Source organism: Cervus canadensis, chromosome 19 (assembly GCF_019320065.1).
Source record: "Cervus canadensis isolate Bull #8, Minnesota chromosome 19, ASM1932006v1, whole genome shotgun sequence".
Classification (NCBI taxonomy): Eukaryota; Metazoa; Chordata; class Mammalia; order Artiodactyla; family Cervidae; genus Cervus; species Cervus canadensis.
Window position 1 is genome coordinate 33113658 of NC_057404.1, and position 17193 is coordinate 33130850.

A 17193-nucleotide genomic window follows, 5' to 3' on the forward strand; every position below is an offset into this window, starting at 1 on the left:
GTTTCAGTCGAATTTCTGTTGCTATGTTTACTTGCCCACTATATTGGCTGATTGTCCTCATAAAACACAACTGGTCTTAGGTAGGATTTATGCATAGCAATCCCAATGTGTAATAGAGCTTAAAAACAAAGCTTAAGAACATTGATCTAGAGGATAGTGATAAAATGTAATAAAGTTTATTTAGGATGTAAAATTAAAAAGCGTGTTCATCAATAATTCATCAACTCTCTTTAAAAAACCCTTAGTGTAATCATTTTTATTCTGTATCTTTAATCATTTGTAGCTGATGTTGCTAGAAACAGATTTTGACAACAAACTTCTGAAAGGGATCCATTTGCCTAGGGATTTACTTATAAAGTTGCAATTAAAAATATTTTCTAGGGGTAAATTCAGCATACTAAGCAAATATGATGCAACTTAGCATATTAAACAATTGTTCTAAAGATATGTTAATAGAATTGAAAAGAATCACTATTTCATATGAAAGCATACATTGGGGTATTATTTTTGCCACATAGAGCAGTTATCTTTGCATTATAATTAGTCCTCTTAATTTTCCAAATGTCACCCTAAAGACTGGTTTTCCATTTCCTGGTGATTAAATTGCTGCTGAACCTAAGAGATTTGTTAGATTTTAAGTCCATGGATAAATAAAGAATATACATGGTCAAAATTATTGGTAGAGGACCAATAAAGTCTTTTATGAAGCATCTTTTCATTAGTTTGTCGATGGATAGATGTTCAAAATATAGCAATGAATGAGATGTGTATAAGGAAATAAGTACATGCTCTCTGTGCCAGCATGCATAACATAATATAAATAATCAATGCCCAATTAATTCTAGAATCTCCTGATCTTACTTTCATGCTCTCTGAATATGATCTTTATTTTGGAATTTCTTTGAACTATTCTGAATGACTTTGTGACTTCAGGTCACAGATGCATCATGCAATGCATTATCATTAACTAGGTCTGTGTTTTGTCCAAACAACCAAATGAACAGTGATAAACTCTGCTATGTTAGCTGGAAGTTTTCATTTAGAATCAAGAAAGTGTTCTGTATTGTATGCATAGTATTAAAGGATTTGTTGGATTTTTACTTTTTATTTAGTTGATATCATTTAGATTAAACAAGTCAGAATTGTTAAAAATTTTCATTCATTCTCAAAGTTTCCAACCTATTGATATATATCAATCTGTCTTTGTTCATTAGCATCAAATACTGGTAAAACTGAAAAAAAATATCTGGAGCTTAACAACAATAAGAAATGGAGGTTTTCTTTCTTTCTTTCTTTTTTTACGTTTTAGAGCAGTAGTCAGTGAGAGTCTTCTATAGCATTTCAAATGTCAAGGACATACACTTCTGTATTATTTCCCTATTATGTGTGAGCTCAGATAGTTACCAGAGCTTCCAGCTGTTATGTGTTCACTCCAGCTGGAAGAAGCAGAAAGGACGCAAGAGTTGCACAAACCAGCCTGGTTATATCACACTTCTCAGAACTGGTCACATGGTCTCACTTTGCCTAACGGGAGACTGTGGATTGTCTATATTCTCAACTGCTGATTTAAAAATAGATATGTATAATTAATGAAGAACAATTAATTGTTCCCACTATTGGGGAACAAACAGCAGTCATCTCCTTCATCTAACTGTTCATTTACTGATTTATTTTGCTCTAAGATAAGTTATAAACAGTTAAACAAGACCATTTCTTTAATAAAAAAGTATCAGCAATTTGGAAAACCGAGATTTTTTGAAAATTACAAATACCACAATGTCAACATAGTTATGGATGAGCATCGTGGTCTCTTGGGTATCTAAAGTGAAATAGGATATCTAAATGATTATTTACTTTATTTTCATTATTTTTAAAAAGGCATTACTGAAGCAAAATTAAGCTCTCTTGCCTCTGTACAATATAAAAACTTATGGTAATATTTATGGAGAACTGAATGTTATGGTGGACAATATTCCTATCATAGATGCAGTTGATTTTATAAGGCACTGACTTAGTGTCTTTGAGTAAGAGCCAAAAGCCAAGTATTATTTTAAAAATCAATGAAGGCTATTTTGTGAGTCCTTAAGGTTATAATCCTTACGTATTCTGACTTAGACGGAGGATAGATTTTAACCTGCCCACAGGACTAGGTAGATATATACACTGTGGATGGTTATCTGTAAATATTACTGTTGCTGAAAGTTTTCTGAACAAGTTTAGGAAATTAAGAAATAGGTTATCTAATTTTCTGTAGTCTGCCAGCATGTGTCAGACCAATTTCAGACTCATTACAACAGGTGCTCTAAAAAAGTGAAAGGGGACCATTTGTTAACTGTAACAGCACAACAATGCAAAAAGATGAAAGAGGTAGAAATGGAAACCAATTTGCTAAATTTACTAAATTACACAGATTACCAAAAAGGTAAGTGAGTTTCTCATAACAGTAGTGGAGAAACTACTTTTGCAATGAAATGTGTGTTTATATCCAAGTTTCAAAATTACTTAGCAAATAACTCCCAGTAAGTGTGATATTATAAATTTTAACTAAATTATAAATTCTTAGAATTTTTGTAACTTTTCAAAACAATTTGTGTCTATTATATCTCTTAAAATATTTTTGTGTATTTTTACAAATATAGAGGATAGAAACAATAAATTCATGGTTTCTTAAATGTAATTATTATTGTTGATGAATCTTAGGTTCATCCTGAAATGGCAAGAGAAATGAATTTATGGTTCCTGAAGTTTTGTAATCACTTGCATCTAATTTTTTGATATGGTAATAATTAAATGAGAGATGACAAGAAACTGGGTGATTAAACATTGTTTGATAAAATGATGCATTAGTAACACATAAGTTTTATTTCAAAGTTATTCTCTCACAATATGAAATCAATTTTAGACTGTAAGCTGAATTCTTTTAAGAATTAATCTTTGCTTTAAAAGAGCAATATAGATTGACACCAATGATTTCTTTTAATTCCATATAGGAAGAACCTTTTGTAATGGTGTCTGAAAATGTCCTGGGTAAGCCGAAAAAATACCAAGGCTTCTCCATTGATGTTCTGGATGCCTTATCCAACTACCTGGGTTTTAACTATGAAATTTATGTTGCACCGGATCACAAGTATGGAAGTCCACAAGAAGATGGAACATGGAATGGCTTGGTAGGAGAACTAGTGTTTAAGGTAAGCATTTGTTTGTTTATCACATATCTAAAGTTGACTATAACCCTTGGAAGCTAATCTCATTTAAAATAAGTGTAAGGCAAGGCCTTAGGTGGTGGTGTTGAATGCAAGTCTCAGCCAATACTATTTCATGAACTTTGTGGAAAGAAAAATTGATGACAATACAAACCTAAATTTCAAAATATGTCCTATAATAGAAAAATATTTAGAGCAAGGATTTACCTTTACCAAAGTTATACTCCAAACATATTATCACTGTTTGGTACAAAGTCACGATGCCTTTTCCAACACAGTTCATGTCATTGTGTTCTTTTAAAACACAAGTTCAAGAAATAAATAAGATTCTGATCACTTAGGAACTGATCATTTCATTTTTGGATCTAAATAAGATAAATCTACTTTTACTTGTATTTTTCTCCTTGTTCCTGCAATTCTCAGAGAAGTGTTTTAAATTTCCCCATTACTTTATCCCTGTTCCTGTCAGTTTTTGCTTCCTTTTTGGAAGCTCTATTACTAAGTGCACCACATTTTTAAATATTATGCTTTCCTGATGAGTTGAATAGTCATATTTAGGTCTGTAAATTACTTTTTGATTTCTGTGTATCTCATTTTTCCCTCTGTTCCTTCCTTTCTGGCCTTCCTCTGGGTTAGCTGATTTTTTGTGTGTTTGATTTTATTTCCCTTTTAGCTTCTTATTTGTATTTATTTGGTTCTTGTTTGTTTGTTTGTCTGTGGTTAGTCTAGGATAGTAATGTGCGTTCTTAACTTACCACACCTTATGTAGATTAAAATCATATAATTTCTCATTTAAAAAATAATAAACGAAAAAATAATAAATATACAGCAATATAATTCCATTTATACTCACCATAGCCTTTCTGTTATTGTGGTTATATATTTATATTTGATGAACTCCAAAGTAAAATTTTATACTTTTTTATTTAAACAATCAATTGACTTTCAAAGGTATAAAAGGAAGGGAAACAGTGTCTAATATTTTAACTATTTTTCTACTATTTCTGGGGCATTTTATTCCTTTCTCTACGTCTGAGCTTCTAACTGGTATCACTTACTTCAACCTGAAGAAATTCCCTTTAGAATGTCTTGACATCCAGTCCTACAAGTGGCATATACCCTTTACACTAGCTTACCTTAGATTTCTTTGTTTACCCTCATTTTTGAATAATATTATTAGCATATAACAAATTCTGAGTTGACAGGATTATTTTCACTAGGTACTTTTTGCTTAGTGTTTTCAAATATTTCAAATAGTGACCTTGCTAATTCTGATTTATGTTTGACAAGAGCACTGAGTCTCAGAACACAATCACTTATAATCAAAATATCTTTTTCTTTATACTTTTTTATTGTGTGAGAAGAATATTGTAGGTGAAATATTATTATTCCTAAAATCAAGGCTGGTGATTTTAAAGCAAGAGTAACTTTTTATTTCAAAAATCAAAGCAAAATTATCATTCAATAATTTTTCATACAATAATAAATGGTTTCATTATTTCACAATAACATTGATACATAACATGGTTAACATACATACATAATATAGTTATGTATCAATGTTTATGACATAATATAAATAGTTTCAAGTTTACAACATAGTGCTTTGATGTATGGATATATTGCAAAATGATTACCACAAGAAGTCTAGTTAACATTCACTACCATACATATTTTTTTAAATGTTCATGACTTTAAATATATCATTCTATTGTCTTTTGCCAAATATTGTTTCTGATGAGAAGTTAGCCATCATTTGTACTTTGCTCCTTTTTTATAGTGGAGGGGTGGTCATCCCTGAGGTCTTGTTCATTTTATTATGATATTTTACTCTCTGAACTTCAGATTAGTTAATATATCTTGATGTGCTTTCAGGTTATTGATTCTTTCTTTGCCATCTCCAATTTCCATTAAGTTCATTCAGTAGATTTTTTATTCTAGATAGCTAGAATTATTCTCATGCTTGTGTTGGTTAGGAGTCAACCAATGATTTGAGGGAAGCTTATACGTAGATTATGGGGCTACTTTCTCTGTGGCTCCCTCCTTTATGTGAGTCTGTTTTGATTTCTGGACAGTCTGGATACCTCAAACACTGCCCTCTGACACATCAAGCTAATAAGGTTCTGACTTTCTGCTTGAGCTCTACCTACCTTCTATTGCCTAACTGAGGTGTGTTCTCAGTGAATGAGCTATAGAAAAAAGGAGCTATCCCCAAGCAGTTACTGTCTTTAAAGGGTTGAAGAGCCTATAGTTTATGCCTGTTTTTGACTGATACACAATCTATTCAATTTGTGGGTTTTTTTAAAAACTTGACCTAGAATTTATCATTATTCTTTGTTGGGTTAACCCAATTAAAAAATATTCCCTTATTACCAGAACTGGAATTATTTATAAAAGTTTTCAAAAAACTAAAGGATCTAGCTAAGTTGTTCCCAAGAGATGTAGAAGAGAAACAAATAAGAGGTGTTGAAGACAGTGGTAGGAAAAGTAATAAAGCTGTTTTCCAGATTCTTTAAAACTTGAAAAATAGTATCAGTTTATTTAATAAACCCTTTACATATGTAATTTTATTTGTAAAAGGTTAATATAAGGATTATAATAGGAAAACAGGAGTCATCAATCCTCACTGCTCGTATTAAATCTATGACTCTTTATCTTATGTTCCTTACTATAAACACAAAACAAGCATCCTATCTTTGTATTTTTGAGGAGTCCTGCCTGAACTGAACCCAAATAAATAATTATATTAAAATAAATATAAGGAAAAGGAAGAAACATTATACAAGTTTTTTCTGTGTATATAGTAGATAAAAATCTGTAAGAGTTATCTTAGTGGACAAGTAATAGTAAACCTCACTTACTGTTAATAAATGCTAGTTAAAAGTAATAAGCATTAAAATTAGTATGATGTTGCTTCTGTTTTTAATTTGGTTGTGTGCTTGCTCCAGTTAGTTAAATTTTTGAGACTTACCTCCTCACCTATGAAATGAGGGATACAAGCGTTTTAGTGGGAATATCGCATCCAACTATAATGTTCTAAAATCATTTTAAGACTTGATTACATAAAAATCACACACAGCAATAGTATGATGTTCATCAGTTCAGTCGCTCAGTCATGTCCAACTCTTTGCGACCCCATGGACTGCAGCTCTTCAGGCTTCCCTGTCTGTCACTAACTCCCAGAGCTTGCTCAAACTCACGTCCATCGAGTTGGTGATGCCATCCAACCGTCCCATTCTCTGCTGTCCCCTTCTCCTCCTGCTTTCCATCTTTCCCAGCATCAGGGTCTTTTCGAATGAGTCAGTTCTTCGCATCAGATGTTCTTCATAATAATTTGTTCTTATTTGCATGTAAGAACATATTATTATATGATAATATAAAGATCAGCAGGGTCCTTTCACAAAGCAAAAATTCAGGTTTAAAAAAGCTGACTGACAAATGTGTGGTTTTTTTAGCTGGAAAAACTATAAATGTATTTACTGCAATTAGAACTACTCACCTAATCTGTCGGATCATAGACTTTCAAGGGACTTGTGATCCATGCTGTTACTGTGTACTTTTACTTAGATGCCCCCCACCCCACGCCCTGGTGGCTCAGAGGGTAAAGAAACTGACTGCAATGCCGGAGACCTCGGTTCAATCCCTGGGTCAGGGAGATCCCCTGGAGGAGGAAATGGCAATCCATTCCAGTATTCTGGCATGGAGTATCCCATGGACAGAGGAGCTTGGTCGGCTACAGTCCATGGGGTCGCAAAGAGACAGACACGACTGAGCGGCTAACACTATTTGCTGCAATTAGATTTTTACTTCCTTCAAAAAGATATTTAGCCATTCTGATTTGGGCTTTAAGAAATACTTGTTAAGCAGTTAAAAGAGGAGAAGGCTACATAAGAGTTTGCGGGAACAGGTAGTGAGATGGGAAGAAAACTGAGAGTGTGGTACAGGAAGAGAACATTTTCACGAGGAAAGGGCAGTCAGCATTACAGGATGACTGCGATAATGTTATACTGAGGGTTCACAGAGTTCTCTTTAACTGTCTTCTATTACCAATAGAGAAGTATGCTCTAATTTTAAGCAACTTAAAAATGACAATTCAAATACACAAATAGTCATGCAGTAAAAATATCATAAAGTAATTTAGATTATTCAAGACTCATCATATTAAAATTTTATCTGGCTTATACACACATCATATTAAAATTTTATCAGGTTTATTTACCCCTGTAGAGCAAAATATCACTATTGAATTGGCATAGTGATGTATGACAGAGCTCCAGAAAAGTAAGCTTATTATTGCTATATATATTTTTACTAGTGTAGGCTTTTTTTCATGGATTTAAGTATGTTTTAAATAACAGTAAATACTGCCATTGAATACCTCTCTACATGACATAAGACATGAAATTAACAAGGTTGTCTGCCTTCCTAAGGGGAAACCAAAATTAAAAGAATGTTTTCTAGGGTCTTTGTCATGATGATTATGGAAAAATACATTAAAAATGATCCAGAGAGGGAACATGGGAAATTTCTGAGTTCATATGACTGTTCAACAGTGATTTCCAAGGCTGGCACTGAGACATCAGGTTGGGATGATCTCATATTAAAGGGACTTTCCACTATAACATGATGTCAGGAATCATGTATGTACATAATCAAGTATGTACATAATTCTTAAACTGGAAAATACCACCAGGGAGAGCAAGGAATTGCATAAATGTACATATAGAATTGATTTAAAAACTGACAGTGTGGCAAAGTCTCCTCCATTCCTTATCTGAGCCACTACTTTTATAACTTTCTGCAATTAATATGCTCTTAAAATTTATGAGAACACAGATCTAGCCAAAAGATGTTTCAATGTGAAATAGATAAATTAGAGATATGTTCTGTTCTGTATAGGAGAAATTGTTATGTGTGAGTTAAGGTGACTGATAAATTATTTTCTCTGGTGTAAAAGAACAAAAGTGAGAAGAACACAGAGACCTTGATACTATAGAAAATAACAAGTATATCAAGTTTAGGATGGAAGTACAAAAAATTAAGAAAACCATGAAGGAGGACTATGAGTTAGCTGTGTATTCTAGTTTTTAGTTCTCTTTTTGGGTAGCATTTTTAAAGTCTAATGAATCAATATATTGTGTACTAAGGTAATGATGACTCAATCCAAAAGAAATATTTTACACCTGAAACATTATGGTCACAGGTTGTTCAACAGAGATTGAATTTGAATATATACTTTTTGTACAAAGGTATAATTTGGTAAGCAAAAATAAAAAACACTTTTAAGCATGCCTTTATTTTATATTTGGATAAAAATGTTGCAAATGTGGAATATAAACATAGTTAAAAAATGACATGATATAAATATTCCCATCTGTTTGAGAAAAGTGGGGTTCAAATCACTATAATATTTAGATTCTAATGGGTACATTTTAAAGAATGATTTTGACAACTTTATTTTACTTTATCAGTATTTACAACACAACTCATATAAGTTAGGAAAATAGAAACCACTCTTGGAATTTCAAAGAGGAGAGATTTAATCACAGGGATTGATCACAAAGTCATGGGAAGGAATGAAAACACAAAAGAGAAGATGTAAAATGCAAGTATCAGGAGCTGGTAATGCTCCAGTTGATTGTGTGTCTCCCAAAGAGGTACCAGAGAAGGCAATGGCACCCCATCCAGTACTCTTGCCTGGAAAATCCCATGGACGGAGGAGCCTGGTAGGCGGCAGTCCATGGGGTCGCGAAGAGTCGGACATGACTAATCAACTTCACCTTCACTTTTCACTTTCATGCGTTGGAAAAGGAAATGGCAAGCCACTCCAGTGTTCTTGCCTGGAGAATCCCAGGGACGGGGGAGCCTGGTGGGCTGCCATCTATGTGGTTCCGCAGAGTCAGACACAACTGAAGTGACTTAGCAGCAGCAGCAGCAGCAGCAAAGAGGTACCCCACAACCAGGGCTGGAATTGCCAAAACAACGCTGCCCAAGCAGTGAAGATGAAAACATCCATAATCAAGGTTGAGATATACTGGATGAACTCAGCAAGGAAATTTAGTGAGATAAAAGAAAACTTAAAATGTTCAAGGGAGTTTGGTCATGAGTTGGGAGATAGAACTGGATAAAATTTTGGGAAAAGTACTCGGAATATGAATATGAGGTTGAAAAACAGGTTAAGTCTAAGTGAAGACATGAAAGAACTAGTAGAATGGAAAGAGGTTACCAGAGACTGAAATGTAGACGTTCTAGGGATGGAATGTATTAACAGAAGCTGACCTTGTGGGTCACAGTAGAAATATTATAGGAGACAAAAGGAGTTGGAGTTTAAGTTCAGTAAAATGGCCCCCAATTGGGCAAGATAGGGAGAAACAAATGGGTGAAGCACAGGGGATTTTCAGGGCCATGAAACGATTCTATATGGTACTGTAATGGTGAATACATGACACCGTGTGTTTATCAAGACCCATAAAAGAGTGAACCCTGATATAAACTGTAGATTTTAGTTAATAATAATGTATCAATATTTGTTCATCAGTTGCTACAAATGTACCATACTGATGAAAGATGTTAAGAAAAATTGTATTGGGGAATGCAGACCAGAGAAGGGTATATGGGAACTTTTTGTATTTTCTGCTCAATTTTTCTGCAAAAATAATATTTTTGGGGAAAAAAAAGGCCCCAAATGATTATTGTAAGGGGCATCTATGTTGATACTGAAATTTGTTAGAAAGTTGCATAAGAAGAAAATATTGTGAAGTCTGTCTGGTAGAGATGATAAGACAAGTCCCCCTCAGGAGCACACATGTAACTGGCAACACACAACAAAAGGAAAGTAGCATGCATCTCACTAATGAAGAACAGAAATCAGGTCCCCGCATGTCTAAAAAAATTGGCAAAATTTCTTGGCCTCTAGCATATCATGAAAGTGATACAAGTGAATTTCTCACTCTACTGAAACTCAAGCATATATTTCTGTTCAAGTCATCCTCAGCTCTCCATCTTTTTCTGTGCTCCCTGTGTTCATCTCCATCCATACTTCTCTGATCCTGCACGTGGCTACTGCTATAGAAGGTCATGAACTTGGCAGGCTGAATTCACTTCAGTGTCCTACTAGCTAATGTCATCAACAGAGCCTTCAGTGATTCTCCATTGTCCTTTAATTTATTAGATATTGATTTTTTTTATTTCAGTCTCCACAGTGGTTGTTTCAAACATTTTCTATACTTTTCAAGTCTCTCCTCCTAGTCCTACTTTCCATTATTGACACTTCTCATTTCTAGTTGTTAAAACTCATGGTTTACTCAAAGACTATGTGGATCTAGTGTGAGTCCTTGTTTCTTACTCTTCAGCCTCAACGTCCTTCTACCTCTTCTCTGGTCCTTAGCGGCAACACAGACTTTGGATTGAAACAGACATTAGTTGTGAACGCGGGGAACACAGTTACCTGCCTTGTGAGCCTCAGAGAGTTTTTAACCTCTTTGAATTGCAATCTCCACATCTGCAAGATAAAACTATTGTGAATATGAGCCTAGCAAATGAATTCAGGAATGCTTTGCAGGGAAGACAAACAGGTTTCATCTTATCTGCTGGCTCTGATAGATGGGTGAAATCTTCATCAGGTTTCATGGTAAAAAGGAAAAAAAAAAAAAAAATATATATATATATATATAAGTTCAACATATATTTTGAATGTGGACTTGTGGGATTTGCTGATAGATTACATAGGAAAGAGCAAAGAGAACCAGCAAAGTCAATGATATCTTCTTACTCAAAAGTTTTATTTCTTATCTTTTTAGCTACAGCAGCAGTGAAAGGCTTCATTTGTTCCCGTTTTCCCACCTCTTTCCACTCTTAACTGCCCTCAGTATATTTTGAACCCAGCAGCCAGAGTGATCAGTCACTCCTCTGCTGAAAGCCATTTGATAGCTTTCCAATCCCAAGAGTAAAAACTGTCCTTAAAATTATCTGCATACTCTGCCCAGCGAACTTTCTTTGTAATCCCGTCTCTCTTCCTCCCTCACCACACTCCAGGCCCACAGACTTCCTCTCTCTTCCTCACACTTGCTGAACTTGACTTTTTGTACTTCCGCCCCATCTTCCTAGACTACTCTGCCCCGTATCTTTCTCTCCATCTCATTTTCCCGGTCTCTGCTAAAAAGTTATTACAGAGGCCTTCCATAGCCACCCCGTAAACAGCTACTACCTATTCCCTTATCTTGTGTTCTTGTTCTAACACATACCACCATCTTACTATATCTTCTTGTTCATCTATCTTCCACTACTAAAATGTAACCTTATTTGGGGCAACTATTTTGTACATTTGGTTTCCTGCTGAAAGTTAGTGTCTAGAAAGATGTGACAAAAAGAATGAATAGCAGTCAAGGGACATTTTAAGACATACATTAGATAATAACACTTCTGTGAAATTGTTCAATGACATCTCATGGTTTATTAATAGAGTTAACCAACCTCCCAAAGCCTGCTAAGTTTGGCCTTATTTAAAAGAAGTTTCTATCTTTATTACCAGGTTAAAGTTTGGGCTTCTGTTCCTATCACTTTAAGCTTAGTGTCCATTGACTATATAGCTTGTTAACATTTGGTCACAACCACTCAGTACAATTGAATTGAAACTGGACGTTTACTGGCTTAGGGAAAACTAAGGAAGGAAATATTTGGTGGAGGGTGGGGAATGTGGGATCAAGAGTAACATTTTGGAAAGAGTAACAGTAACTAACACTGTAAAATAACCAGATGCTATTCCAAAGCTTTATGAGTACTGACTCCTTAAATCTTCCTAACCATTCTTTGAAATAGATACAACTTTTGTTCCTATTACACAGATAAGATTCTAAGCACCTTGTCTGAGGTCACACAGCACCAGGACAAGAGCTTAAGATATTTGACTTCAGAGCCCAACCCCTTAACCACTGTGGATATGCCCTTGGAGTAATCCAAACAGAAAATGAAATAAGTATTTGATATATGTGTCTAGAGTCCTATTGGACTCTAGGGTGGTCAGATACATCTGAGGCTAATCAGCATAGAGTGAAATTTAAATTTCCTCTCCATCTTTCTTTACTTTCCTTTTATGTCTTTAGTTTCCATCACATCTTTTCTTCCCAATTGCTTATAAATTGATTCAGGAATTCTTTATCTTAAAAATAAACTTTCTGGTTTTTTCTCTGCTAGATTAATTAGATGTTGTTGGTTGCAAACGGCAGTCCAGTTGAAGTGAAAAGATAATTTAATATTTCACAACCATGCAGGGATGAGATCCAGGCTCATGTCCTCAGGCCTTGAAAGTGCTGTCTCTACATCTCAGTTCTGCTTTCCACTGTGTTGTCTCAGTCCTTAGGCATGCTCTCCTTCTCAGGCAGCAAAGTGACTTCAGCAGGTCCAGACTTAGATTTCATCCTCCTTTCCATCTCATTGTGAACATAGATTCTTTTCACCATCAAAACCTCAGTTTTACACACAATTCTAGCACTGAGATGGCTGGGAGGAAGCCGTGCTCTTGGTACCAGGCCTGTGCCATGCACCCACGTCAGTGGGGGGAGCTCAATGGACAGTACTCAGATGAAGCAAGGGAAAATGCTGATTCCCCAGGAAAGCAGCCATGTTGTTATCAGAGGGTGGAAAAAATGGATACCAGAAAGAAAAAAGGTATCTTTCAGAAACATAAAAATAATGGAATAAGTGACGTGGAAACTATCAATAGTTACATGTATACAAAAATTTAAATTATCAATAAGTCAAAACCAATAATAACTAAATTAAATTACAAATGATAGGCTGGAAAATATTTACAAAAGTATGATGTATTGTTATCCTCACTGCTTCACTGCTACACTAAAAGTGTAAAATCTGTAAGAAAATACTTAGATCTCCATAGGTAAAGCTATAAAAGATATGAACTAGACTTTGAAAAGAATAAACTGATAGATAATAGAAATCTAAAAGGAAGTCTAATGTAGTGGAGTAGGCAATTAATAAAGAAAAAAATAAGGAAATAGATTACATAGGAATGTTTAGTACTTTTATAAGGAAAGAGCTAAAACTCTGGGTTATGTAACTTGGAACTCTTTTATATGCTGTGTTTTGTAATAAAAAATAGAATATCATTGTAATTAGAGCCACATATTTCAGTCAGTGATATACTTGATGCAGTGACAAGACAGATGCCATAGAGAATGGAAAAAAAAAAAAAACGTAGTTTAAAATTGACCAAAGAATAATTATTAGCACTTATGTAGAGCTTACTATTGCCAAATCAATTGAACAAACTTTGCATGTATTAGCATTCCATACTCACAGCAACCTTTTGAGGTAAGTACTCCTATTATACCAGTAGTGTGGAGGATGAAACCAAGAGCTAAAGTGACTTGCCTATGGTCACTTAGCCAAGTTGTGGAGAATTCATGACTCAAACCCAGGCATTTAGTCTGTTTCGTTTAAAAGCATTTTAATAAACCAAGTCACAGACAGTGAGGAAGATCATTCTCAGAAACAACTCAGCACAGGTTTGTTTTTTTTTTTTTTTTTTTTAAGATGTGCAAATTCAAAGAAGATTCAGATGGAGTTTGGTTGGATATAGTTGAAGATCAAAAATAAGATTACATAGAAAAGGATTTGGGGAGTGACTAAAAACATTTGCATCTCTAAACGTCTCAAAAAATCTCACTTTTTTCTCAAAAACCTGGCTTCATCTTTTACTTTTTTTTTTTTAAGAAAAATTAAAGCTCCTTAGAAAGGTATATGTTATTTTCTGCAGACTATGTCTCATTTTCCTACATTTTATCACACTCCATGTAGGTCGCATTCAGCTTCCATCTGCTTTGGCTGTCCTCACTCACTTCATCTTCCTATAATTTCAACCCCAGCTAAACTCAGGCTTTGATCATAAGGATTTCAAACCATTCCCATTTTTGATAACTCAGTCTTCTCAGTACATGTTTTTCACTTCTTTTCAAATGACCCTTTGAGGGGGGGGAATATATATATATATGTATATATATATATGTATATATATATATATATATAGAGAGAGAGAGAGAGAGAGACTGATCTTTTCCTTTTCTTTCCATAGTACCTATTTTGGAAACCAGAGAGTTGAGGTTATATTTATTTTGTATGCCGAGCAGAATGCCCTATATTCATCATTTCATTCCCCTCGTGTTTTTGAATGCATGGTATGTTCTGGGCACTGTGCCTAGCATCACGGACACAAAGGAATGGAAGACATTGGTCCTGCCTTCAAAGATCTCACAGTGTACATGGAAGACAAATGTGTAAATAAATCGTTAAAACACAGTGCAATCAGTGCCATAGGGTAATGCATACGGGGTGCCATGGCAACCCAGGGGTAGAGTGGCAGCCTCTCTGGGGAGTTGAAAAGATTTTCACATAAGAAGAGAATATCGAGCTAGGTTTTGAAGACGAGTAGGAGTTTGAAGGCAACAATAGGGTTAATTATAAAAGCATGCTTGCCATGCTAAAGAGTTTGGACTGTATCGTTTAGCCAGTGAAAATTATGAAAGGCTTTTACATAAGAGAAAAGTAAGATTTAATTTATGTTTAAGAAAGATAACTCAGGCTAAGGCCAAGGATGCATCCAAGTGAAGAAGGGAAAAGACAAATGTCTTTTTCAACAATCTAGAGAGGAATTAAAGATGTCTAAACTAAAACAACAGCAATAGCTCTCAAAAGTGATTTTGAGAAAGCAGTCAATATTCCAAGAAAAACTGACTTGAACTTGATAAATTGGAGGAGAAGAGAAAGGAGGTGTTGAGACTTGGTGAGAAATTTAGCAGAGGAACATGAGCAGACGGACACTCAATGACAGAAATAGGGAATACAGAAGGAGACCAGATTGGAAAAGGGCAGCAGAGATACAGAACTTGGCTGTAGACATTTTGATTTTAGGATGGCTGAAGAAGATCCAAATGGAATTGTCTAGGAAAGATAAGTAAATGCATCTGGAACCCATATGAATGATGCCTAGGGCAAAAAAGTTTAAGAAGTATAGGCCTTTTTCTCACCTCCATTATAAAAACTAAATGGGGAGTATTGAATTAACATGAAGATGTGCACAAAATGGTTAAGGTCTTAAGTGATTGTACTTGAGCTCGGATAAAGGAAGACAGTTATTATTGCTTTTGCTACCAAAAAAAAAAAAAAAACCACTCAAGGAAAGAGAGAGCTCACTCAGGAGGGGAGTTCAGAGAACCTGAGAATGTGGTGAGTTGCCGCTTTCCCATCCATACTGAAGAAGGGAGTTGTGGAGCCATCGGGAAGGCTTCGGGCATAAAGATAAGCCCATAGTTGGGTTTGTCTGTGTCACAGTACAAGTTGTGGGGAGCACAGTGGTTAACACCACTCTCATCTCCATTCTTTATGAAGTCAGGGTTGAGATGGCTCCTTCAGTCTGGAGAAGACAGAGGTGGTTAGCTAGGACAAAGGGCAGAAGCTGAAGAAGCCACCCCCTGGATCAGGAGAATGCATTGGGTGGGAAACTATGTTTGTGGATGAAGAAGATTCTCCGTTGGGTGCCTGAAAATCATCACATATGCCCCATGGTCCCTGCACACACACACAAATCCATATGTATTTCAATTCTGTCTTCCCATGACTACAAACCAGCCTTGAAAATATCCGTATCCACTGATGAAACTTCACTCACCAAAGAACTTCTCCCTCCACACACACCTACCCAGTGACAATGCTTATGAACCTTGCAAAATGAAAAGATAGCTTTGGGGACCTTCCTGTGTGGTCCAGTGGCTAAGAATCTACCTTGCAATGTGGGGGATGTGGGTTTGATCCTTGGTTTGGGAATTAAGATCCCAAATGCCACGGGGCACCTAAGCCCATGCACCACAAGTAGAGAATTTGTGAACCACTACAAAAGATCTTCCATGACAAACAACTCAACTGAAACCTGATACAGCCAAATAAATAAATATTAAAAAAAAGAAAGAAAAGGTAGCTTTGCAAAGTGAACCAGAATAAAATGTATAAAGAGAAAAGAAGTTCTTATAGAGACTTTAAATTAGACAATAACTAAGATTTTAATTTTTAAGTTATATTGAATAAGTATTAATGGACTTATTGAATATCCCAGAGTATGTCAGCTATTGTCAGGCAAGAAGTTGAAAAAGTACATGTGGTCTTAAGAATGCATGTTTGTATGTCTGAACAGTTAATGTTCAAAAATAATCCAATATATATATACATATAGGATGGAGTGGAATCACAGACGTGGGAAATCACACAAGCTGAATGTATGTAAGTAAAAGATAAAAAAATGGCCCCAAATACTTGTTGTTGATAAAGAAAGATTTTAACACTGATGAAGGAGAAGGATAAAAAGAGATCTGTGAGTGGAAATAAATTATGTAGATGCAAATGACTTAGTGAATGGTTGTAGAAGCAATTTTCTAAATTTGCAGGTGATATTTAATTGGCAGACATTGCAAACAGTAAGGAGCAATTCAATCAGATAAAGGACTTGAATCATTAAGCACTTGGTCTAATAGATGGCAAGCACAGATAAGTGGTGAATAATCAGTCTTGAATCAGAACTAAAGAATAGAGAATGAGTATTTGCCAAAGGGAGTGATGCTGTCCAGGAATGGCTTTAAGGTTTCAAGAGAACTTGCAGGCAAGGACAAACAAAAATTCAGTAAAATATGTGTACAACTAAAAAGATTTGGTGGGTTATAGGATATAAATTAACAGACTACTGCATCAGTCAAAGGCAAGGTGATATAAAGACTGGTGCTATGATGAAAAAATCTCATAAATTGAGGATATATAAATCCTAAAGTCTACCGTTGGCTATTGAAATACCATCTATTAGATTTTCATCTATCTCTGGTCATGGTTTAGGGATAAAATTACTAAGTAAGATAACTTCCATCTGTAAGAGACTGCAGCTTTGGGTGAGACCATTCTATCTTTTAAATAAGAGCATTTTACCCATGAAATT

The 17193-nt window shown here is 35.0% G+C and overlaps 1 protein-coding gene across 2 annotated transcripts in view; it reads left to right on the plus strand.

Annotated features, from left to right (window-relative positions):
• GRID2 (glutamate ionotropic receptor delta type subunit 2) overlaps positions 1–17193 on the plus strand; it is a 1570085-nt gene that overhangs the window by 1175412 nt on the left and 377480 nt on the right. For both annotated transcript variants that reach the window (XM_043438630.1, XM_043438631.1), the window contains exon 10: positions 2991–3188. In XM_043438630.1, the coding sequence (XP_043294565.1) occupies positions 2991–3188 (198 nt within the window). The remainder of the gene's footprint in view (positions 1–2990; positions 3189–17193) is intronic.